General features: G+C 31.1%; 2 protein-coding genes across 4 annotated transcripts; both read right to left on the bottom strand.

Annotated features, from left to right (window-relative positions):
* Nucleotides 1–7,902: 7,902 nt before the first annotated feature.
* LOC143194096 (adenosine deaminase) lies at nt 7,903–14,029 on the bottom strand. 2 transcript variants are annotated; one of them, XM_076400665.1, is made up of 6 exons: nt 13,552–14,029; nt 10,981–11,254; nt 10,622–10,922; nt 8,712–8,953; nt 8,184–8,334; nt 7,903–8,125 (listed from the first exon to the last, which is right to left on the bottom strand). In XM_076400665.1, the coding sequence occupies exons 1-6, from the start codon at nt 13,920–13,922 to the stop codon at nt 8,091–8,093; spliced, it is 1,374 nt and encodes a 457-aa protein (XP_076256780.1). In that variant the 5' UTR covers nt 13,923–14,029; the 3' UTR covers nt 7,903–8,090. The 2 variants fall into 2 exon arrangements, with proteins under 2 accessions (XP_076256780.1, XP_076256779.1); XM_076400664.1 differs by having other exon boundaries at nt 7,903–8,334.
* A 926-nt stretch (nt 14,030–14,955) lies between these two features.
* LOC143194097 (ethylmalonyl-CoA decarboxylase) lies at nt 14,956–21,754 on the bottom strand. Of its 2 annotated transcripts, none has more exons than XM_076400666.1 (3): nt 21,498–21,754; nt 18,814–19,168; nt 14,956–15,406 (listed from the first exon to the last, which is right to left on the bottom strand). In XM_076400666.1, the coding sequence occupies exons 1-3, from the start codon at nt 21,652–21,654 to the stop codon at nt 15,079–15,081; spliced, it is 840 nt and encodes a 279-aa protein (XP_076256781.1). In that variant the 5' UTR covers nt 21,655–21,754; the 3' UTR covers nt 14,956–15,078. The 2 variants fall into 2 exon arrangements, with proteins under 2 accessions (XP_076256781.1, XP_076256782.1); XM_076400667.1 differs by lacking the exon at nt 21,498–21,754 and adding an exon at nt 19,871–19,978.
* Nucleotides 21,755–25,430: the final 3,676 nt, after the last annotated feature.

Raw genomic sequence — 25,430 nt, 5'->3', positions numbered from 1 at the left:
ATTATTATCATATGTATAAATACAATATATTAAATTATAATTATTTTATTGTTAAAAATCGAATTAAAAATTAAAATAAATTTTTATTAAGAAGCGCGGATTGAAGTACCTCATTTCATTGGTGTGTTTGCATAACATAAAGACAAATAACGAAGATATTTACAATATAAACGAATATTAAAATAATGTTTAAAATCACAATTAAGTTTGTTTATTTATTTTAGAATTGTAGAGAGTAAAAACAAAGGTTTTCCTGTTGGAAAATACATTGTTGCCACTTTTGGTTGGAGAACACATACCATTTCAAATGGAATGCACAATCCTAGTCAGATTCTTCCAATGACATTGTTACCTGATTTTCAAGGATTACCTGAGTCATTAGGTCTGGGTCTTTTGGGGATGCCGGGGTAAGTATAAAATAAAGAAACATGGATTATATGGAAAAGTATACACTTAATAAATATTAAATTTTTAGAAAATACTTTGAATTTTGTCCACGCGTACTATTTCACTCAAGTAATAACTTATTTATATGATAACATTTTAGCTGGACATTATTATTTTAGCTTTCGTTTTCATTCTAAATTATATAGAGTGACTTGAGAATTGCACACAGACATTACGGATTTTATCTGATAAGAGATAATTACCTAGGTGTTACATATTTTATTTGTTAACATATGGATATTTATATTATGTTTATTATAATGTATATTATATACAGATGATATTGATTTTCAACATTTTTAATGACTGGTAGGCTATTTCAAACAGTATTTTTAAATAATACATATTTAATAAAATATATTTAATAAAGACAGACGCCTGAAATCACGCGAACGACTAAAAAGTCGTAGAAATTTCTTAGTTTTAGAATAATTTTTTTGGTAGTCCTCAACGTTCTTTCTTACCCAAGCGAAATCACTAATTATAGTAATACATGTTTATAGATATAATTTTAATTCATTTATAATTTCCATAATTTTCTTACGCCATCAGATAACTTTAACAACAATTTTTGTATATATATATATATATATATATATATATATATATATATATATATATATATATATATATATATATATATATATATATATGTATATATAGTCCAAAAATAAATAATTTATATTCTTTTATTAAAAATAATTTTGCCATTGTCATTGTTTATTTTACAGAAATATCTCTTATCAGTGATTATAATATTGTTGGATTACTTTAAGCTTCTAATTTAATGCTTATTATAACCTCTGACATAATTTAGACAACATATTCCTTTAACCACTATTAAGGCGCCTTTAAATAAAAAAAGACATGTTTAATGATAATTAGATTTAAAATATCTTTTTACTAAAATATATGATCGGTTTATTAATCACTACATAGTATAAAACAAAGTCGCCTTTTCTGTCCCTATATCCCTATGTGCGCTTAAATCTTTAAAACTACGCAACGGATTTTGATGCGGTTTTTTTCAATAGATAGAGAGATTCAAGAGGAAGGTTTATATGTATAATACATGCATAATATACTAAGGCAACATTGCTAATTTTAGAGGTTTCTAACGTGATGTCGTAAATTAACCTATTTTTTAAGCTTATTTAGCAATTAGCAAAAACGCTGCCTAACCCTACGAGTTAGATCAAATTAACGTACTACAGTATTGTACACCATAAAAAGGTCTACAAAAAAGTCCGCGATGGTATATGTTTATCTTTTAGGGATAACCCACATTAACCATTTTTATTGTTTACTTTTTACGTGAGAAAATGGCTTATTTACGAAGCTATTTTAAGTAATACGGCATTAATCCTTATCGAATTAAGTACCTGAAATACAGCGTGCAATTAATATAGATCAATATGGTTCCTTACAGCATGTAAATTAAACAAATATTTTCGGAGATATTACAAATTTAAAATTTGCGTTTAAAAATGTGTAATGTAATAAAAATTGTATGAATTTAGATATTCCAAAGATAGCAGGAAATCTGCATAGTAAGTATAGGGGAAGAGGAATTGTTTTACTCCAAATTTAATGCGTACGGGCCAAGGGCAGTAATGAATGAACCAAAAATACTGGATCGATTTTGATCATGTTTTCATAGAGTGACATAGACATATATATTTTATGCCCGTGTAAAGTCGGAGCGGGCCGCTATGTTTTTATATACAATGTTCATATTTTTTCTGTAGTGTAAATAATTTAGTATCAGCATTGCACCCGTGCGAAGCCGGGGCGGGTCGCTAGTGTAAATATAAATGGAGAATCATCTAGCCACGCTGATTTTTTTTAGACTGTTTAATAACTATTTACCGCTTAACGTCAGCTTCAAATCATAGATCCATTTGACCGCGCCGATTAATATCGTGTTCAATCAATTGATCTTTGGAAATTCGTGAACCTTAATGACTGACATGGTTGTGATCCGATCTGGGTACTGGTGTCAATGGAAATATTATTCCTATCAATTTTTTTTTAACTCTCACATATACACAATGACAAACATCTATATCCCGAATGGAAATCAATCACTCGACATTCTTAACACCTAGGCTAATTAAAGGAAGTTTTATCCGCCTGTCAAGAGAATAAGATCTCCGTAATACAGCTGATTCGTAATATATGAGAATAACTTTGAGTTTTTTCCAATCAGTATTAAGTAATGTTGGATATATAAATAATTGGGTGGATGCGCCTACATGCAACGTCCTCATGTATATATGGTTGCATAAGTCGCAATTAAAGTAGTTTCTTCTAAATTATAATGAACGCTACGGCGCTCGTACTAATGCCATCCGGACAGGATGAAGATCCCGCCAGTTTGATTCATTCTGTGTTGGGCCTTTGACCGAGTGGTTTGTCGAAATAAATAGAGAGCGACTCAGTTGAATCCAGTGTTTTAATTGCCCAAACATCTTCACCAAATCGATTCTACAAAATCGGTTCTTACAAATGCTTTAATGCTGTAAAGTTAATTTAATTCCTTCCAATTCCTGAAATTTCTTTTCATTGAAATTTCATTTCATTAATGGTTCCTTTTCCTAAACCATTTCATTAACCGATTTTCTATTGGTGTTGGTTCTCTATACATTCTTTTACATTCTCTATACATTCTTTTATCATATCAAAGATAAAAAACTCAAACAAAGTAAGTTTTTGCTCTTGCCCAATATATAGTTAATCTAAGTTCTTCAAAGAATCGAGAAATTTTTTGACATTTTTTTTATGTAGATTTAATTTAAAAAGAAGTAAAAATACAAATTGCGGAGTATACAGACATCATTCACTTTATTAAAACGTTTCTTTTAAATTGTTTCAAACTGCCAGTCGGTGATTATTGTTCAGTTTTATTTGGTCTATAATATCAAATTGAATTCCCATATTTTGTTTCAATCTCAGGTCACCAAATTCATCTCTGTATTTAAAAGCTGTCTGTCGCCTAAGAAGTACCATCAATTTTATATAGCCCTGGTTGAAAATTCGGACAGCATTATAATAATAACTTACCACTTGGATTGAAAAGGTATATTCTAAATTAATTCTTTAAAAATGAATTGATTTTAATAATCATGTTAAGTTCATGTAAACATTTTTAGTCAATATTTAGATTAGGATCGATATTGAATGTGGAATCATTAACTCTGATCCAATATTTGATTAGATCCACATTGGACAGCGGACCTAACATCAAAATCCATTATATTGCCTTGTCATGTGTAAAATGAATAATCTGTTATAGATAAGATACTTGAACTAATAATTCTAATGAGAAAAGTGCTTGAGTTGAAGTGGTAATATTCGATTTTCTTTATAAAAACTAAAATAGAACAAAGTACGTTAAATACTCGACCAACGCACAATGATTCTTTAAATTCTCAGATATCTAAATTCTACATGTTTCTATAATAATTTTGGTTTGCTTAAATTTAATTCAAATAAGGGATTGGTTTGATAAGCATTAGGGCTTAATTGCGATTTTAAATATTTGGATACAATAAATACCATAAATTTTCTTCTCCTTGGACTAAGAGTGTCGGCCGCCGAGAAAAATCCACATATCGTTTTTAAACTTTAAAAAATATCCATATATTATTCTTATATTTGTTATTTATAACTTATATTTGATATTTGTTAAAAAATTTTGATATATTGGAGAAAAAAATATCGATAATTTTTTGTTATATATATTGATATATTTAGTATACAAAAAAAAATAATTAATTTTTTTGACAAAATTTCGAAAAATATCGGGTGATAAAAATATCGTTATATCGATATATCCGTCAAAAAATTATCGGCCAAAAATATCTTTTTTTTAGGCATGTTAATAGTCATGTATTTAAATTAATAATAAAATATAGGAGTTTACTAACATTTGAATAATATTTAAGTAAATACTAGTATCACATTACATGAATATTTAGAAACAAACATAGTAATGAAGTTATTAGGTGTTTGTATGTATTTTGATCAATTGTATTTATTGGTTAAAATAGGAGGTATGAATTTGTTAACACTGACATCCGTTAGTTTTGTTATGCTGCCGAACCCATCCAGACGTTTTGGAAACTTATGCTGATGTTGCTCGAGAATATTATTTCTTATTGGTTGGTATTGGTTACAAGAATTTAAAATTGGCGATTTTGATGTAAATTATAAAGGATGGCCTGGAGAACTTATTGGAGGAGAATTCAGTACAAATTCTCAAAAGAAATCTGACAGCTCTCAGGCTGTTATATGTGGTAGAAAAATTCCAAAAGTGGGAAAATTGATATCTACGAATTTACAGAAAATGCTATTTAAAATAGAAGAATTTTCTGTTGCGTAACGTGGCTGGTGATGAAAATAGAATATGTTATTAATATGAATATGTATAAGAAGTACGAAAACGTATTGATGATTGGATCGCTGCCAAATCAATATAATTTTTTTCAACATGGTATTACACTGCAATGGGGAAAATGTTGTAGAAAATGATGGACAATAGACTGATCAGAAAAGTGAAATAAAAATAATACTATCATTCCACATAGCAATAACGCTAAATATTTTATCACTACAGGAGTGATTAGTTACACCGAGACCTTCAGATAAAGATTTAGGAAATCAAGAAAATCGCAAGGAGGCATGAAGAGAGGTTCCATTCTCATATCAATATTGAAGTATTACCACTATTGTATAACACCAGAACAGGACACACACTCAAAATAATAAAACCTTTTGATATTCTGTACTGTTATAATTGTATATATTTAAATGAGACCCAGCTTTACTCTGAAGAATAAACAATAATCACAAACTTTTGAAACGAAACTGGTTAGAAACGTTTACTTCTTTTTTTCTTTCTTTTTAATTATTAGCCCGCAGAGTTAGTGTTTTAATAAAGTTTGATACTGACGAGAACATAAAGTAATGTAACAGGACAATTGAAAAGTCCCGGCCTGATACATACATGGCGCTACTAGAATTATATCCATATGTTCTTTAGTTAGCCGTAACCCTCAAAAGATACGTGTATAAATTTGACAGCTGTCGCATTTTGAGTGAAGCCACTTTTGTTATTGTGAAAAAAAAATGGATAAAAAGGAATTTCGCGTGTTGATAAAATATTGCTTTTTGAAGGGAAAAAATACAGTTGAAGCAAAAACTTGGTTTGATGCCGAGTTTCCGGACACTGCCACAGGAAAATCAACTATCAAGGATTGGTATGCTAAGTTTAGACGTGGTGAACGAAATTGACGCCCAAAAGAGGTTGTTACCGACGAAAACATTAAAAAATTCCACAAAATGATTTTGACCGTAAATTGAAATCGGACACTCTAAAGATATCAAATGAACGTGGACATCATATCATTCACGAATATTTGGGTATCAGAAAGCTCTGTGCAAAGTGGGTGCCGCATGAGCTCACTTTTACCCAAAAACAACAACGAGTTGATGACTCGGAGCAGTGTTTGAAGATGATCAAGCGCAATAAACCCGAGTTTTGTGTCGACAATGGATGAAACATGGCTCCATCATTTCACTTCGAAGTCCAATCGTCTGTCATCCGAGTGTGCTGCACACGATGAACCCGCTCCAAAGCGTGGGAAAGCGCAACAGTCGCTGGCAAGGTTATGGCGTCTCCATTTTGGGATGCGCATGGAATAATTTTCATTGACTACCTTGAAAAAGGAAGGACTATCAACAGCGACTATTACATAGCGTTATTCGACCGCTTGAAGGACGAAAACCGCCGTATTTGAAGAAAAAGGAAGTGCTGCTTCACCAAGACAATGCACCGTATCACAAGTCAGTGAAAACGATGGAAAAATTCAATGAACTGGGCTTCGAATTGCTTCATCGTCCACAGTATTCTCCCTATCTAGCACCCAGCGACTATTTCCTGTTCTCATCAAATTTTCGTCGAATAAAGAGGCGATCGCCGAATCTGAAGCCTATTTTGAAGTAAAGGACAGATTGTACTACAAAAATGGCAAGGTTCGTCCATCGAAAAGTTGGAGGGTTGCTATAATCAGTGTATCCCTGAAGGGAATTACGTTGAATAAAAAAATTAATTTTGGCAAACGATGTGTTTTACTATGGTAGGCCGGGGACTTTTCAATTGACCTGTAAGCAATGTTGATAATTCGAAAGTTTGATAAAAGCAAATTGATGTATCTGTATGTCATATTACTGCATTACATAATCATTATAATAATCATCTTTGGGTATCTATTGATTGGTTCTGTATATAAAAGATTTTTCAATTATTTTTACCAACTGAAAAAGGTGACCTACAAAAAAACATTGAGGTTTTTCAAGGCCACTGTTTAGTTCCTGCCGTTTATATTTCACTGGGATTTTGTCAGCTTTAATCCGTTACCGCTTAGCAAGTCGTTCTAATCCATTGATTTGTTTTATTATTATTTCGTAACAACATTTACTTCACCTAACTAATAATAGCATAACGTGGTTGAACACGCAATAATGTATAACTGTAACATCAATTAACAAATGATCAGAATAGTGAAAATCGGTAAAACAGTCTTCGGATATCTTACAACAGCTCATCTTTTGATATTACCGAGTTGAGCGTATTGACACATGCACATATTCATATTTATGCAAAAGGGCAATGGAATATTTCGATAAAAGAGTCCATTTGTGTAGGCAAAGCCATGGACACATTATATGTTACATTATAAGTACCAAAAATTTAATTTAAATGGTCTATTACAAATATCGATACTTTTTAAAATATTTAAAAAATATCTTTAATGTATCTAAAAGAATATTAGCCTGCAGTTAAATATCGATAATTTTCTGAAAAACCATCGGAAAATATGGGTTAACAAAATATTAATATATTGGTATAGCGGTCGAAGATATTGATACGTCGTTATTTTTGTGGCTGATACATCGATATTAAAAAAAATTGGTACTTAATTTTAAATGTTAGTGAATTTATTAATAATTTAGCGTATTTAATTTCAAAGGATTTTAAAAATATTGATATCGTGAAATATTGATATTAATTCATTACAATACTATTACTATCGGCTTGATGGAACAAATAAACTCACGTGGTGCCAAATCAGGCGAATAAGGCAGATGGAATGTTTGACTTAATGTTTTTTTTTTGGTTATACAATTATTATGTTAAAACTGCTTTACTCATTGTTTTTTAATATTTCTAGGTTTAGTCATGTATTCAAATTTCAAATTTATTATCCAATTTAAGTGTCATTTTTATATGGTAGGGCGGTTATTTTATGGAGTGGATTAAGCTTATTGAAGTTATTACATTATCATATTTTGTTATATAATTTATAAATATTATTTCAATCTTGTGTTCAATATTATTATTTCGTGAATAGACATGTAAAGAGGAATAAACGGTTGACATAAAAGATTAAGTTTAATACAAAGAAGCAAGTCATTTAATCTTAAAGAGTAAAGTTAACTCAGTCTTACAGTACTACTTATGCAATTCATACTTTATACAAAATTATAAATATAATTTCTAAAATGATTAAGTACTCCGCAACTCATCTTATCGTTAATAACATTGTCTATAAAGTTTTTCCAATCTTCTTGCCATTGCCTTAACATTTTTGTTTTATTTTCTTCTTCCATGCTACTATATAAAATAGAATTTATTGCCAATTGTTTCAAGAGCTTCAGGTTACTTTCTTTACTTGCCAAGGCCATAAATGTATAATACCAATCATAACTGAGTGCCTTGCCATCCCAAATTCCTGGATCGTCAGAAGCTATAACCACAGGAAAATTATTTGCAATGAAATAACTGCTTGGATGGTTTCGTAAATCCTTCACTAAACCAAGTACCTTAAATAAAAATACATATAATTAATAACAGCCATATTTAACTGAGTTTTTTTCAGTTGTAGTTACCAAGAATGAAATAGCAGTTTCATTTTATTAATTGTTTTTTCTATTATTATTGTTAGTGTAAAATTAATTTAGAAAAAGAAACAATTTTGGGGTAGTTTACTTAATACAATTTTTAATATTGTATACCATATCAGTTTTTATTGACACATAGTGACTCATGGTTTAAAAATGAATTTACTTTGCGTACGTTTTTGTTCCCTTTTACTAAATGCAGCGTAAAACAATTTATATAATTTTCATTGGATATTACGAATTCGTTTACCGAATTGCGTCAGCTGAATTAATAATATCAATTATGAACGATTATCTACCTGATTTGATATCGGGTTAATTTCTAAAGCGATTGCTCGCTCCTTCACTAGATGTAATAGTTTTGGATGTTTCAATAAAGCATATGCATGTCCTATCCGTGTGGAATTTAGAAGAACAGCGTCGAATAGGTTGAGATCAGACGGTTCTCCGTACCATTTCGTTTCCCCAGCGTGAAAAAAGAATTTCATGTTATTTTCCTTGGCTTTAAGTAGTGTTGGTATATGCGACAAAAGGGGTTCTCCTACAAAAAATCATATTAATTTATATATTTGGAAATAACTTATATTAAAACACTAATTAATTATGATTTTGTACCATTTTGATCGATTACTTTTTGTACATTTTCATTTAAAACCATGAATTTGAACAGGCACAAAAACAGACTGATATTGTTTCACGAAAAATGAAAACAAGTGATTATTGGTCAGCTTTGCCCATCTAAAATCGTTTTGCAGAGACCAGAGCATATGGTGGTAGAAATAGAAAATGTCTTAGCTATAGGGTGAATGCATGAAGAACTTCAAATCTCCTGGCCAATCCCTTTCAATTTTCTCCGTGCAATTAAATATTTGTCTGTTGACTCCAATGTCATCTGATTAAAATAGAGTCATGGTTTAAGCAATGAAAAATAGAGGAAATCCAAATCAAATCCACTCATGCTATTTAAACTCTGAGAATAGAAACCTAACCTATAAAGGACATCTCACAAGAGGAACATACAAATGTGAATTGGTTGGAAGCAGTGGAACGCAAAATGAATGAAGCAGCACTTTGTTTTTCTTCAAATGCGGCCGTTTTTCCAAACGGTCCAATAACGCTATGTAATAGTCGCTGTTGATGGTTCTTCCTTTTCAAGGTAGTCAATAAAAATTATTCCATGCTCATCTCAAAATACAAACGCCATAACCTTGCCAGCCGACTGATGCATTTTCCGACGCTTTGGAGCGGGTTCATCTTGTGCAATCCACTAGGATGACTGTCGATTGGACTTCGGAGTGAAATGATGGAGCCATGTTTCATCCATTGTCACATATCGACGAAAAAACTCGGGTTTTTTACGCTTAATCATCTTCAAACACTCCGCGAATCATCAACTCCTCGTTGTTTTTGGTCAAAAGTGAGCTCGCGCGGCACCCACTTTGCACAGAGCTTTCTCATACCCAAATATTCGTGAATGATATGATGTACACATTCAGTTGATATATTTAGAGTGTCTGCTATTTCATTCAATTTCAACTTACAGTCATTCAAAATTATTTTGTGGATTTTTTAATGTTTTCGTCGGTTACAACCTCCACTGCGTTCACCATCTTCGATGCTCATTTCACCACGTCTAAACCTAGCATACCAATCCTTTATAGTTGATTTTCCTTGGACAGTGTCCGGAAACTCGGCATCAAGCCAAGTTTTTGGTTTAACTGTATTTTTCCCTTCAAAGAAGAATATTTTATCAATGCGCGAAATTCCTTTTTATCCATATTTTTCACAATAACAGAAGAATACAGAATTGCTTTACTCAAAATGCTATAAATCACAAACTTATGACCAGACAGCTGTCAAATTTATCCACGCATCTTTTGAGGGTTAGGGCTAACTAAAAAATATATGGATTTAATTCTAGTAGCGCCATATATGTATCAGGCCAGGGACTTTTCAATTGACCTGTTATTGTCGTATGTGATCCACTTTCATGGACTGTAATCATTCGTTTGAAAAATGATTATGAGTGAATGACATGGTTATTAGAACTCAGGTAAAACCTTTCTTTTTACCGTGAATATAGGATAATAGAAATATTATTAACATATTTTAGTTTTATTTAAAACATAATGCTTTTTAAAATATCAATTAATCAAATTAAATTGAGTATATAATATAATATATGATTAAAATGAAAATGAAATTATACCTGTATCTTCTTGTCCTATTAAATCAAATCCTATAACAAAACCTGGATATTCTAGCATTAGTTGTTGCACAATTTTAAGGGTGTTATTCATTTCTTCTGTCCCAGCATTACGATTTACGCATAAAATTAATCTCATGCCCCATGCATCGGGATGATCTTTACGGAATTTTTGTGAAATATCCTGTAGAATTTGAATTTTTTCGTATGCACTATACTGTCGTTGATCTAAGTCGTAAAGGGTCTCTAGCCCGATTCTTAACTCAATGTATTTGTTGTTGTCCTCGTATTGTTCTAACAAACACTAAGAAAATGAAAATAAAAATACTCATAATATGGTAAAAGTTTGCGTGATGAGAAACCTGATAATAGTAGTCTTCAAATACTGGTTTATATGTAAGTAGTGGCTTAATGATACCAAAAGCTTTCTCAAAACGTTCCCAGATACTGTTGATGGTGTCATTCTCCATCTCTGATTGCGTACGGACAATCGTTAGTTTCTTTTTTAGTTTGATATCGAATTCGTCGCTGATTAGTCGTAGTTTTGATACCAACATCCATGGTGATCCTGGATCACTCTTGAAAAATTGGAAATCAAAAATGTGCAAATCCGAAGCTCTAACGTAAAGATTGTCCCTAAAAAATTAATGTCTTTAAATATTGATTAAATAGAAATTAATATGTGCACATATAAAAACCGTGAATTAATTTTCAAGGATTTTTAATACTAAAATATGTTATACATCAGATATTTCAGTAATATTTATGTCGAAGTTATATTAAAGTTTTATCAAATATGCTAACTTAGGAGCCCACAACACATTATTCAGATATATTTTTTGTTGAAAGAAAATTTTTACTCTATTAGAATTAATTCATAAATACGAGTTTTTTTCTTGTTCTTTTTTTCTTGGAGTGACACGTTGGACCGTTTTATGTGGGACTGCCTCTGGGATTACCAATACACTAAACCGAAACCGCCTCACAGTTAACCCCTGTGGATCGCTACTTCTACTGCATTAAATTTGGTGTTATGACATCCGCTGATCGGGCAGCCGTTATTGAGGACGAGGACCCGGCGATTCTATTGATTCGCGATCTTGAGTTAACACACGACTGGATATTGTCATATGGGGGCAAAAGTTATGACTGCAGCGACGCGACCAGCTCGCGAACAAGCGCGCTTTCAAAAGAACTTGAGCTGAGTTGTTATTTGTGGTATGATTAAGATATTAAGTGCTTGATTTCTGGATTGCTAGTTTCCCTATGAATTTGATTATTTTTGGAAAACCATAGGGCATTTAAGATTCTCCTGAGGAGCTTGTTTTGGAAAACTTGAAGCCGTTTGACCTGTTTGGGTGTAACAAACTTGGATTTCGGAATGCCAACCGAACCGTCGGTCGAAGTGGAGACCTAGGTACGTGACGTTATCCAGTCATGAAATTATTGTGATGTCGATCTTAAATTGCGGGACGCGTAGTGCGTATGGAAAATTCGTATGGAAAATGATGGGTTTTCAGGGGGTGGATTTGCAACCTCCAGAATTTGAACCACTTGACCGCATGATCGAGCTGCTTCTGTAAACGTTCATGAATTGTAATTTCGAACCTGGCAGCCGGGAAGAAAGCAGTGTCGTCAGCGTAAAACGCGACGTCAATGTGCTCTTTTCTCGACAGATCCGAAATAAAGAGTTTAAATAAGGCTGGGGCCAGCGGGGAACCTTGAGGTACGCCGGAATCGATTTGTTTTCGACTGGAAAATGGTTTCCTGATCCTGACCTGGAAAGATCTGTCCGATAGATAGTACTAGATGAGAGCGGTTAGAGTGCCAGACCTTGTCGAAGGCTTTGGTTAGGTCAAGAAGGACAGCTTCAAGCTTTTTACATTGGTCAAGAGCGTGATGGATGTGTGCGGCCAGACGGGTAGCCTAATGGATGGATGAATGGTGAGCGCGAAAGCGGAATTGTTCATCAGGAATGGTGTTAATGTCCTTTGTGAAAGAGCTGCGAGCGTAGAGTATTGCCCTCTCGGCAAGCTTCGAAATGGTACTGAGAAGGCTGATGTGTCTATAGTTAGATGGATATGATTTTGCTCCTCTCTCGAGAATAACCGCTATATGTGCGTATTTCCAAGACGCCGAGAAATGTTGCAGCGTCATGATGGAGTTAAAAAGTAAAAGATTACGTTCAGTACAATTCTACAACCTCTTTGTTCAATCTAATGCTCGCTGATGATAGTACTATGTTTGCGGCTTCTAGCATCCATAATGATATCACTCCCATTACAGAGCCATATGTCTTGGGAATAAATGAAGAAAAGGCCAAATTATTAACAATTGATGGATCACCTGATGCTGTGAATTTGAATTAAGTAGAAGCAAGTGCAAGCGTTCCTGTACTTGACTTAGTGAAGAATATTCGACGCCTACAACACTAATAGGCTGAGAAGTGACATTGCCCGAGTGCCGACTATATTGATAATGAAATTTATTTCATCCTTTTCAATGTATAACATACTTTTCCAACGTTTTTTCCTGTCTTTGAAGTGGTGGTTGAAATTTTTTTCTTTAGTCTTTATTGTCCTCTTGGATTTGGTTTTAAACTTCTCCATCTCGAAAATTATAGAATGTATTCGAAACAATTTTTTGAGTTTAGGCCAAAACTACGACGGCGCTAAATCAGGCAAATATCAAAAGTCGCTGCTGAAATATATCAGGTGAAATTTTGTTGAACTAATCACAAAAACCCAATGAAGAAACTTCTATCGCAATGAAAAACAAAGAATTGTTAGCCCATGATGCAAATGTTTCATACAAAGAAAGCATTCGATAATTATTCCTCCTTGTTGAAAAAGTTATTATTTAAAATAGCACAATTTTAAAATAAGCCGTCGTGGTATCTAATGATAGGATGTTTGTTTTTAGTTTTTTCTTACCTATAAGTTAAATTTCTGTATATATATTCACTGGACACAGCTCCTCTACCATGTGCGTGTAAATTTCCCCCTTTCGGTAACAGTTGTAATATTTTATAAACGCAGGATTTTTCTATCAAATCTTTAGCTTCGAAGAACGAGTTTCCGGCTATAAATCTGTCGGGATTTCGAAATCCGTCCTCCATTTCCATATACTTGTACTGCATAACAATTTCGTTTGCCATCAGTTCATTCTCTGTAAAATTTATATCGGATCCTATAGCTGCATTACTCGATTCAGTGATTAGTTGCTGACGATGATATAAGTAATCTTGAATGGGAGAACTGGCGGTAGAAAAAATATAGCACAAAAAAATTAATAACACTTTCATTTTCGAAATTTTAAACACTATTACACAATTCCGGACGAAGACTGGTTTTTAATATCAAAATAAATAAATAAGAAAAAGAAAATGTCAGCTAAAATCATCCATCTAGATTATAAAATATACTAAACTGCCCAGCAATGATGTTCAAAGCAGTGAGAGTAAGTCCCCTGAAAATATTTGTATTTAGATTTATCAAGTTAAATTAAGTAATTGCTTTTTAATTATGGCTGTAGTAGTTATAATTGAATTGTGATTGTATTGAGCAATAATATTTACATGCCCTTTGTTAATTGTTTTTTCGATAATAGAATCAGTACCTGGACCTTCGATCGGGTAGTTGGGAAGTTTGAAAATTTTACATGTAAATAAAGAAAATCTATAGAACATTAAAATGACAATGAAGTGTTGTAACTCTGAACGCTTCAAATTACTAAAAAAAACTACACAACTTTAACCATTAAGCTATCTTTGACTGCTTTAAGCATTTAGTTCTAGTAGGTACTGTACTCTGTTTTTTTTATGTATTTTTCTAAACTTTTTCACTATCAATAATGCATGTGTTGACGACAATGCGAACCATAGAATATGATATTTATAGATTGTTACTCTTCTTCAGCATCCCTTAGGTGCACCAGAAGGTCTAACTGGTGAGTACTCTGGATGCTGAAGGACTTCCCATTCGAGTTGCATCCTTTGCAATTCTTGCAACTAATGACAGAGCGTTCTCATTCAAGAGGATGATCTTGCTTTTATTACTGATCTTTCTTGAAACAAATCATAGTGAAATATCTATTGTTCCCTCAGATAATTATATAATCGATTTAAAATAATGATCTGAGTAGTTGTAGACCAGATTAAACATATATTATGTCATCATATGCATTTTCAATTCAATGACATTTGTTAATCAGGAACATATTAGACATATAATTGAATTATAATATATTAAATACAGTTAGACATGATGTTTTTACCAGAAAATAAATTTGTTGGTTGATCGACAAGATGTCATATAAAAGTATGTAAAAAACCACTATTCAGGCTAGTTAACGACGAGAAACTCCAATTTATTACGAATAATACTGTTATTATAATATAATAAAACATGATATATTAACTACATTTTAATCAGTAATATTGCACGTAAGCGAAAAATTTGTCATATTTTATTTTGAATGTGCTTGATATTTCTACTAAGGGCTTCTTTATTAGCGGGTCCACCCCACAGGGGAAGTAATAATTCCCTTTCTCTTTTCATTGATTCTTCTGGATCATCTACCATCAACAAAGTAGCTTCTTTAAAAGCTCCGATCAATGAGACATGATGTTGGGTACGTTTCCTGGTCCAATTTAGACATTCCTTTAGATGATGTTCACCGTCTAGTATATCATCAGCTAAACCAATTTCGACACATTCATGAGGATTTAAAATTTTCGAGGTTAGAAATAAGTCCATTGCTTTTTTGCGGCCAATTTTTTTGCATAATCTGAAATATAACATAAATAGTGATGTGTTATCCAAATAATGTGACAAGGTATGTAAGAGTGCATTATGACATGTTCGTTTCAGAAGTTAATTGTAAGTAATGGAAATAGTTCCATAATGCAATTTAAATGATAATAAAAATATTTTTGTTGAAACTATAAACTACATTACTCTTACTGTATAGTCTTTTTATGTATTAAGTTTTGGAAAAAGTATTCATTTTTACTTTTTCGAGGCATATCCTAAAAATGATAGGATTTTTGCGGATATCTAAGGTAGTTCTTGGTTATCCAAGAACTATATCCAGGGATTGCTCAATGTTCCCACCAGATAGATGTTTAACTTTTATTTGTTCAACGATAAACAAAATGAAATATATTGTAGTGTATGATGCTTAATGAATCTATTACGATAATCCTAATAGACCAAACCATTAAAATAATTTGTAAATCAAATGCTTGTATTTAATGCTGTTATAAGGATGTGTCTTATTTTAGATATTCAATATCGAATAGAACCATAACATATTTTTAACAAAAAAAAATAACCGACTTCAAAAAATAAATGAAGAACTCACTAAGAATTAAACAATAATCACTTTCTTTTCTAAATTTTCTAAAACAAAAAATAAAATAAAATAAAATAAAATGTGTACATATTAATCGCTGTATATTTTATTTTTCTCTTTTTAGTTAATAGACCACGCAGTTATTTTATGTAATATTACAATGGGTAGGCCAAGTAAAGTTTCAGCCCCTATGAAGAAAAATAGGAATAAATAGACAATGGTATAAATAAGGAGCGCTTCAGGCCCTGGGGTCTGCTACCTAGCCTAGGTGATTTAACAAATGTTCTAACTAAACAACAACAATAAATAATTGTCGACTCTAGGCATCGAACCCGCGACCTCTGTTTGGGAGGTTTAATCATCACACCATAGAAACATTTGTTACTACATTATCATTATTACATTATACATTATCATTATCAGTTATTACATTATCATTATTATTAGTAACACACAATTATATGATTATTTTAGATAAAAAATATGTGAAAACTTTGTACGTGCCTTTGAAATTCGAGCGTTTCCATCGATTTCTCCCCTTTCCCCCCAAAAGATGATAATTTGATTCTAATGAGACCACCTCGGAAGTGTACTCTTTCTAATAAAAAAAGAATTTTGAAATCGGCCTCCAATTCATCAAGTATCATACACTACAATATATTTATTTATATAAAAACTAGGGATCGCTGTCGATTACAATTAATATACTTGAGCTGTGCATGGAAAGCAGGTCAATATAGTTCTACTATAATTTTTTAGCATAATATTGTCTATTTAAACATAGCAGAATATTTAAAAACACTCAGATAGGATATTTCGCTAAATATATTTTCCAGATGTTACTCCTTATGTCTAGCACTAAATTTGCTTAACTCTATAAAAAATTTTATCAATGTAAAATAGAAACATTCTTGGTAGTTTTATCAACAAACATTTATTTCAAAATAAAACTAAAATATATCTATATTAAAGCATCACAGGACAAGATGATTTACATTTTTGTTTTAATTTAGATACAATTTGTGTAGGTGCCTGTGTATCTTTGGTATTATAATATCATAAATTAAAATGTAATATACGTTTATATTAACCGACATAGAAAGTAATTTGTATTTTGTGCCATGTTAATATATTTAGTATCTTACCAATAATTTTTCAAGGTTTCTGATAAAATTAACGAGAGCTAAGTTAAATGCATAAAATATATTTGACAACAAACAAAAATAATAAATATGAGAAACTAACTACCGAGAAAAAAAACTCATTAAATAGTTGATTCATCATCATGGCTTGGCTAATTTTGTCGTGTTTGGACAGTCTTTACTTGCTTTAATTAGAGGTACGTTCAGGTAAATTGGTACATTCTATCTAAAATAGCGCAAATATCCACTGGTTATTGATTTTAGTTGCTTTGTTGAACTTAGAAACGATTTATTGCAGTACTCTTTATCCGGTTTTTTTAATATTCCAAAGCACTTTTAAAAATAAATTAAATGTCATAAATTTAAAATAAATACTTATCAAAACATTGTAAATAAATTGATTTAAAACAATGTGTAATAAAACCTTATTAAATGTTATATTTACCTGTTTAGATGTTTTATTGATATATTGATAATTGTAATAAAAAATAAAAACAATGAGCATATTTTTTCAAAGGAACTCTCAGCTAATTCTCAAGTGATAATCACCTAACACAATCCTATTTAAACTTCTTGCGGTTTTATAACTATTCATAAATATCTTAAGTATATTAATAAAAAATGAAATATATTAAATACAGAATTCAATATATAAAGCAAGAGATACAACCTGAAAGTTATAAACATCAATGCAGATCGGTTGTATATTGTTTATATCCAGAGGGCGCTTTCAAATAATTGGGGATGAAAATAGTTCTAAGAAGGATAATTCTCCCATGGCTCATTTTAGTAAGTTTCAGGTTGTTGGGCCGCTGTTCAAGAGCAATTCAAAAAAGGAGAGTGATTCATATCCAATATAAAAATTAGATTGCAGATTAAACACTGAGATTGAGAGATTAAAATCACAATTCAAACTGAACATTTAAAATAAATTAATAACATTCACCTACAGTAATTTGAAGATGAAGAAAAGTGTAAAATATTAAGAACTTATTTGTTATTAACTTTATAGCAAAAGTATCATAATCATACAGTTATAATTTTACTATTTTTCTATTAATATGTTCGAATTAATTCAGTTTTTTCAGCTAATTTTTGCTTTTTTACTTTCAATTATAGTTATGCATTAAATATTAAAAATAAATTAAAATATTATTTCTTAATATACTTCTGTTTTACCATATATGTTATTTTATATATTCAAGAATATTAACAAAATTGTGAAAAATGTCAATAAAAATTATATTAGCTTTCATGTTACGGATTTCATACGAATTTGAAAAATAGTGTTTTATCACTTAAAAGAGACAATTAATATAACAGATCCAGAAAGAGATACTCAAGCTATTGAAGTGATATCTATGAAATATTCTATATTAATAAAATTAATGACTAATTAGTAATTTGTTCATTGTAGTGATTTTTTAAGGATATAGAACAAAGAAAACTAAATATATCTCTGTATTTGTAACTGACACGATGATGTATTCTAAGTGTAATTATTAAAAATGTGCATTTCTTAGGTATTCTAAATTGTATTCTAAATTCACCTCAATTGGTATTCTAAAGATAGCCCATGAATAATGTAACACTACAGTGCATTTGATGCATTCTTAAAATATTTTTTTCAATTGACATTAGCAGCAAAAGTTACAATAATGAGAAACATTATTAAATTAGTAAGTGTAAATGTATTACCTTGTTGCACCTCCCCATGCAGTGGTAATACCCATTTTTCCATGAACGAACCCTAATTTGGTGGTACTAGTGACTAGAATATAATCACATGAAACTGCAATTTCTGCACCTCCTCCCAAGGTAGGTCCATGAACTAACGCAATACTAATAAGTGGTAATCTACTGAAACTATCCAGTGTTTCGGCCATCAAATAACTGAAATAGTATGCGTCCTTTTCTGTGTGACAAGTTCGTACAAAATCAAGGTCACCACCTGAACAAAAGTTATGGTTTGCTCCTTGTAATATAACGGCTTTTCCATTTTTCCATTGTTGAAGTCTTTGTACGCATTTTCGAAAATCGGCCATCATTTTCCCTAAAACAAAAATAATAATATCTTTTCAGTTACTTTTTTTTAACTAATTTAAAGATGATCTATTGCCGCTACCTGCAAAGAAATAACATTTTGGAATAAGAGATATGTATAATAATTGTTGAATCTAAACTATAAATTCAAATAATGATGAATTATTCGAAGAATATCATCATAGAGTCAAATCTCTGAGTAAATAATTTTGTGATTTTAGAAGAATATATAAAAGAAAGGATTGAGAAGGATTATTAATAATGAGCGGTGATACACTATCAGGTACTTGCGTGTGTTTTAATATACGATACGTATAGCCATATTGCTAGAAATGAGGGAAAATAATGAAGTAAAGGGATTGTAGAATATGATGGTAAATTTATCCACATATATATTTTATTATAAACTTATCAGTATGGGAGATTTCTATGCTGCAGTTGCTTATAACTTGTTAATTTGGTCTTATAAGATTTCACATCGAAAAAGAGATTAATACAGAGTTCTATCTCATAATTGTTAAGCTTTAAAAGTAGCAATATATTACAAAAAATTATGATCAAAAAAAAATTTAATGCCTTTTTACCAACGAGGGTTTATGTGGACTGGATTTACTGTTTAACGTGGGCTCTGAACCACGGTGTTCAGCATTAAGCCTACCGATTGGCGAGATTGGCCAACTTAGAAATCATCCCAGAAGACATCCGGTCTTACCCAGCCTGGTTACTGGAGTGACTGGGATCATTTTCCTTTCACTGACGTGCACCACATAATCCCTGACGAATAATTCGGTTTCTCTGCCAAACACTCAAACCTCCATCATACTGCTCGCGTCGCTGCAACCATCCATTAGGAACTTATAAGAGGTTCCAAAGCGTTCGCTTAAGTTTGGCCAAACGGTCTAATCTTTAAATGTAATCCACTAGGTTTACCGTACTTGGAAGATAGATCCTTTGAAGTAAAGATCGGCGAAATCACTGCAGGAGTCTCGCGAGGTACATCACTAGCCCCAGCCTTGTTCAACGTTTATATGGCTAATTTCTCATTTTCCAAACAATCACATACAGCATTTTATGTAGATGTCACAGCTTTCTTCAGCACCGGTTACCGCCCCGACGCCATCCGCATCAGGCTCTAAGTCCAAGTAATCAAGCGATTGCGTGGTACAAATTCTGTTCCACTGCAAGAAGGTTCCGCGCATACCGCCTTCAAATTGAAAAGTCCCTATCCCCTGGCTCCAGATGGTATAATTACTTCGGTCTTCAATATGACCGTAGGTTCCAATGGTCAGCTCAAATCCAGCACGGTATTTGCAAAGGCAATTGCGTTTACAGCCTACTATTTCCACTCCTCTGCAGAAAAACAAACTACAAACTCCCCAGAAAGCGACTCTGTGTAAAATGGTAGTCCGCCAAGTCTTCCTCTACGGAGCACAGGTTTGATGCAGGTACGTCTCCGAGAAACAATTGCATTACTCCAAGTGTTCCAGTCTAAAAAAGTTCGCAATTTACTCAATGCCCCATGGTTTATGACGAACGCGAACACACACCTATAATCAGGCATCCCGTTAGTGAAAAGCTTCACGAACATGCTCAATGTGAGGTTGTCCCTTGGTCCCTTAGAATACGAATACAACCTGATCAAATCCCTACCCATCCATAAACCCCAATAATTAAACCAAACACGACAATGAAACTGGTAACGCAAGGTGTCTGTCGTCTGCAAAACCTTCATTGCGATATCAACAAATATTCTGTAGGTTTTGGTTGATGATTCTGGAATTAGAAATTAAATGGAGATGGAGTGCTGCATTTTGAAAAAATAGTTCGATAGACTCAAGAATATTTCAAACACGGTTAAATATTATAAGTATATTAATATTAAAATCAATATTTACTTTAATGGTCATTGCAGAATATAAAAATAAATAAGAATAAAAATAAAAATAAAAAAACTAAAATAAAAATGTAATTTAAAATACTTATAAAGTACTGACTGAAAGGTGAAGAAACGTCAATTAAGGGCTTAAAAAGTAATAAGTCCAGTAGTCTAATAACATTATTCTTTCATATCCTATCGCAATTCGAGTAATATTGTATTATTTTCTTAATTGCAGCAATATTTTTGTGTAAATTATGATGGTGCGGAACGATTTTTTTAATGATCAATTATTATATAAAAGCTACTTTATGTTGTTATATTTAATTTTATTTCTAATATTTCTGATCTTACTTACCATATCTTAATCCTCGGACATAGATGGAGTTTTAACTATAGGCCTAATACCAACTAATACTATTTTCGTTTTACCTTTAGAAATCGATTTTAAATACATACATACCACTTAATGCATTCCTTTTTTGAGGATTATCTAAGGTAATAATGGCGATTCCTTCATTCCAATACTCATTCGATAAATGCACTTCACCACCTCCATACTGTTTCATATATTCTTCAATGACATCAAGATCTTTGGAATATTCTGCATTATCAGCCATCTGATTACGTTTAAAGGCCGTATTGCATATTCAGTTTTAAAAATTCAACCGAAAAATATGAAATATTTGAACCGACTGTTACGATTCTTATCACTTGTCCGACTAAACCACTTTGAACTTTAGCCCCAATTATAATACCGGTTGAATATAAATCGAGTTTTTTTTAAGTAGTAGATTATTTAGCAATGTGGACGTTCTATCGCTTTAGTATATTGTTGCCCTCAAAGGAACAAGAATGGTCATTTTAAAATTTATTTATGCTTGTTATGTATTGATGACTGGTTTTGTTAAACGTATTATATAATGGATTACTAGTAGTAATCTCCACTCATTTTAAATGTATACAGAATGTTTAACAGTAGTCATTCATTCCAAAATAATGAATTAACGGCATAAATCTTTTCTAAGGTGACACTGCGGTAGTAATTTTGTAACAGTATTTCGTAAAAATTGCTTTTGTAAAAGGTAATATTTTATTTTAAAATATTTTGAAGATGGGTATTAATATAATTATTATCAATTGTTAGCGTCAAATATTTTTCACTTGTTTGGTGGAATTTATATTTTTAAAAAATGCACGTGTTTTATGGCTATCGAAGAGTAAGCTTTTCAAGATATTTCTCTATGATCTTAATGTTTTGCTCTTTCTAGTTATAATCGTCGTGCCTTTCATCTAAAAGATCCACATTGCCAAAGCATATTAACTCTCGATATTTGCCTTAACTGCATTATAAATTCTAATATCTGCAAATGAGTCATCTGTTGCCAATACTTTGGTATTTCATTTAGAATTATAGTCTAGTCAAAGTTCTTTTGTATGACGCATATCATCGAAATTTGTGACGTCAAAACGTCGCAATGTTGCCGCATCAACTCTGAGTTTTAGTTCAGTTTTACTTAGACATACAAGAACATTCTAATCTAAATAAAATAATTGAACAAAGATGTTATCAAACATATTTAGTTTATTTTAACATTATAGTACGTCTAATACATATATTATCGAATGACTTAAAACTACAATTAAGAACATAGGTATAATAGTTTGTAGGTTAGAGTTGTTTTATTATATTTACTTTGAACTCTTTTCCACACCACCCATGAGGTAGAGCCTATGCGGGCTTTTTTATGTAGTGGTATTTCCCTGGAGGTCCAAGCCCCCTTGTTAACAATTATATATCAAAGTAATATATTTGGCTTTCAAGCGAGAGCATATTTACCTTTTTACGTTTAGTTCTTGTTTCCTTTGATGGTGTGTTTACTTGTTAAGACATCTTGATATCACTGTATTTTTTATTTCTTCTGCTACTACCTCTGTACACCATTCTTGATAAAATTAATCACTGAATTTTAAATATACATGGATCCCATTACATCGCATTGCACTCATATCTTAACATGCACATCTACAAATTTCAGGTTCAGGCTTGCTTCATGAAACGGACAATTGAGGGCCTTCAATGTTTACCAAAATCTTGTATTCAGATGAAGCTCATTTTCATTCTAGTAAAGACGTAATTATTAAAGATTAATAAGCTAAGTATCAGCTCTTATTTCTTGAAGAACACGGTAAACTTATAGCTAAAATTAATTTAGAGCGTTATGTGTAAATGTTAGACGATTTTATATTAAATGAAATAAATGTTTTTAATTTGTAGTCAAATAGCATGGGTCCGGCAATACGGTGCAACCAATACATATATATTAAGAGTTCGTGAACGTAACGACTTCACTGTTAAATTGATCCCCAGAGGAGGCGCTATACATTGTCGACCATGTATTTTCAATTCAACACTTATGGACTTTTGTCTATTTTCTGTGAGTAATCAGAATCATCACATAGTCTGTCGAGCTATCGTAAAAATGTTCGATTAAATTATTAATATTCCACATTAATCTCATGCAGTGGCATCAGAGAAAATTTAAATAGTTATGGTTAGTTAAGATTCAAAACAAACCCTTGTGTGTTTTACTTGAGCAGAAGATTATTTAAAATATACTGAGCACTGCAAGTGCCACAAATATAAAACATTATATTAGGCAGCCGAAAGTTTTATAGTTTATTTTTTAGTTTTAGTTTTATAAGAATGGACACAACTCAGGCGTTTCCAGGATGATGCTATTATTTTGATGCTGATTGATGATGCTTTTTGATTTAATTTGATGTTTGGTGTACAGAGCACAGTTAAGAAACATTGTTCTTGCTTAAGAAGTGATAGTAATTGATGTGTTTCTAGAGACACAGTATCATTGTACTAGAGGGGATTTTTCTGTAAATTTTAGTGGTTGATTTTGTAAATGCATAAGCACTAACCGAATATCGCAAGTCATAAATAAGTTAATTTTTGCATAAATAGTTAAAATAAATGTTGTAAAGAATATTAACAATTATAAAATAACTTTATAGAATTTTAATTTTTCATTTGTAAGTGAGTTGTCAGTTCCCAAGTGGGACATAACATATAAGACACGTAAGACAAATTAGAAAACACTAGATAAACAGAAGTCATAGATGGCAAATTAAAGATCTCAATTAAAGATCTGCAAGGGTGAGATCGAATTTCGGAATTAATAAGCAAATAATGACATTAAAGAATAATGTAAAGAAATTGTTCTTTTAATCAGCCTGGTGTATTTATTGTTTTTGTAATATACATTTTAATTACATAATTTGTATAGATGGTACACATAGGATAAATAGAAGAAATTGTGAATAATTAACAGTAAATTTGTAAACATTTAAAGGCATTTATAAATATTAAGATGTTTAACGATTAATATTATAAGATATGGACCATATTGTATTAATTATTTTGATTACTTACTTTGTAGACCTAAGTTTTGAAAGATCAATAGTTAATTTAATGACTGTAAATATATCCCTTTAATATACATTTCTAAATTGTAAAAAATAAATTACCTATTGTTCTAATATACATCAAAAGTCAAATATTAATTTCAAAATTGTTTTATTTATATATTCTCTGTTTTAATATACAAACATGTATTACTTCAATTATTATTCCATATTTATGTTTATAACAAAAAGTAGAGATCACGTATGCTTTGTTATAATATTCAGTGGTGTCGTAATTTAGGTAAAAAGTTTAAGAAAGTAAAAGAAATTTCTTGAAATAGTTATTTTAATATTTTTAATATACAAATATTTATTATTTTAATTAATATCATACATCAAATACATTTCTGATCTTACAATGAAAATACTATAAAGCAAGTTTTAAAACATAGAATTCTACATAGAAACTATTCCTCTTACTCTGTTATGAGAGAAACATGACTAACCTAATAAATTGTGGTCGAATTTCGACCACAGGGCGATCACTAGTTAATATAAATAGCCCAAGATTCCCCCAAGAGGAAGCATCCTTTAAGGGACTCTATTAAATGAAAAATACGTAAGACATTTTTATTACTAAAACTAAAATTTTGTATAGAATAAACTTCTTTATTGAACTAATTATTTTTTACCCCGTTTATTTCATCTATATTAGTTCTTGAATTGCACTTAAATACTAAATTTGATATTATTTAGTATATATTTTAATTTTTAGAGTTTACCACGTTTTAGTATTTCATGCAGCAAAATGAACAGTTATTGAAATTAATTTAATCAACCCGTTACATAACCTTGGTTTAACAACTACCTTACAGCTTTTTTTGGTCGAAAATGAGAACAATTTATTATATTTTTTATATAATAAGAACTTCCTACTTTAACCAATCAGTAATAAATCGGACGGAAATAAAAATGCGTT

Source organism: Rhynchophorus ferrugineus, unplaced genomic scaffold (genome assembly GCF_030347505.1).
Source record: "Rhynchophorus ferrugineus isolate W39M unplaced genomic scaffold, kcgeb_rfMv2 rfM3, whole genome shotgun sequence".
Lineage (NCBI taxonomy): Eukaryota > Metazoa > Arthropoda > Insecta > Coleoptera > Curculionidae > Rhynchophorus > Rhynchophorus ferrugineus.
Note: the sequence above shows the minus strand (reverse complement) of the source record. Positions and strands in the feature narration are given on the sequence as shown.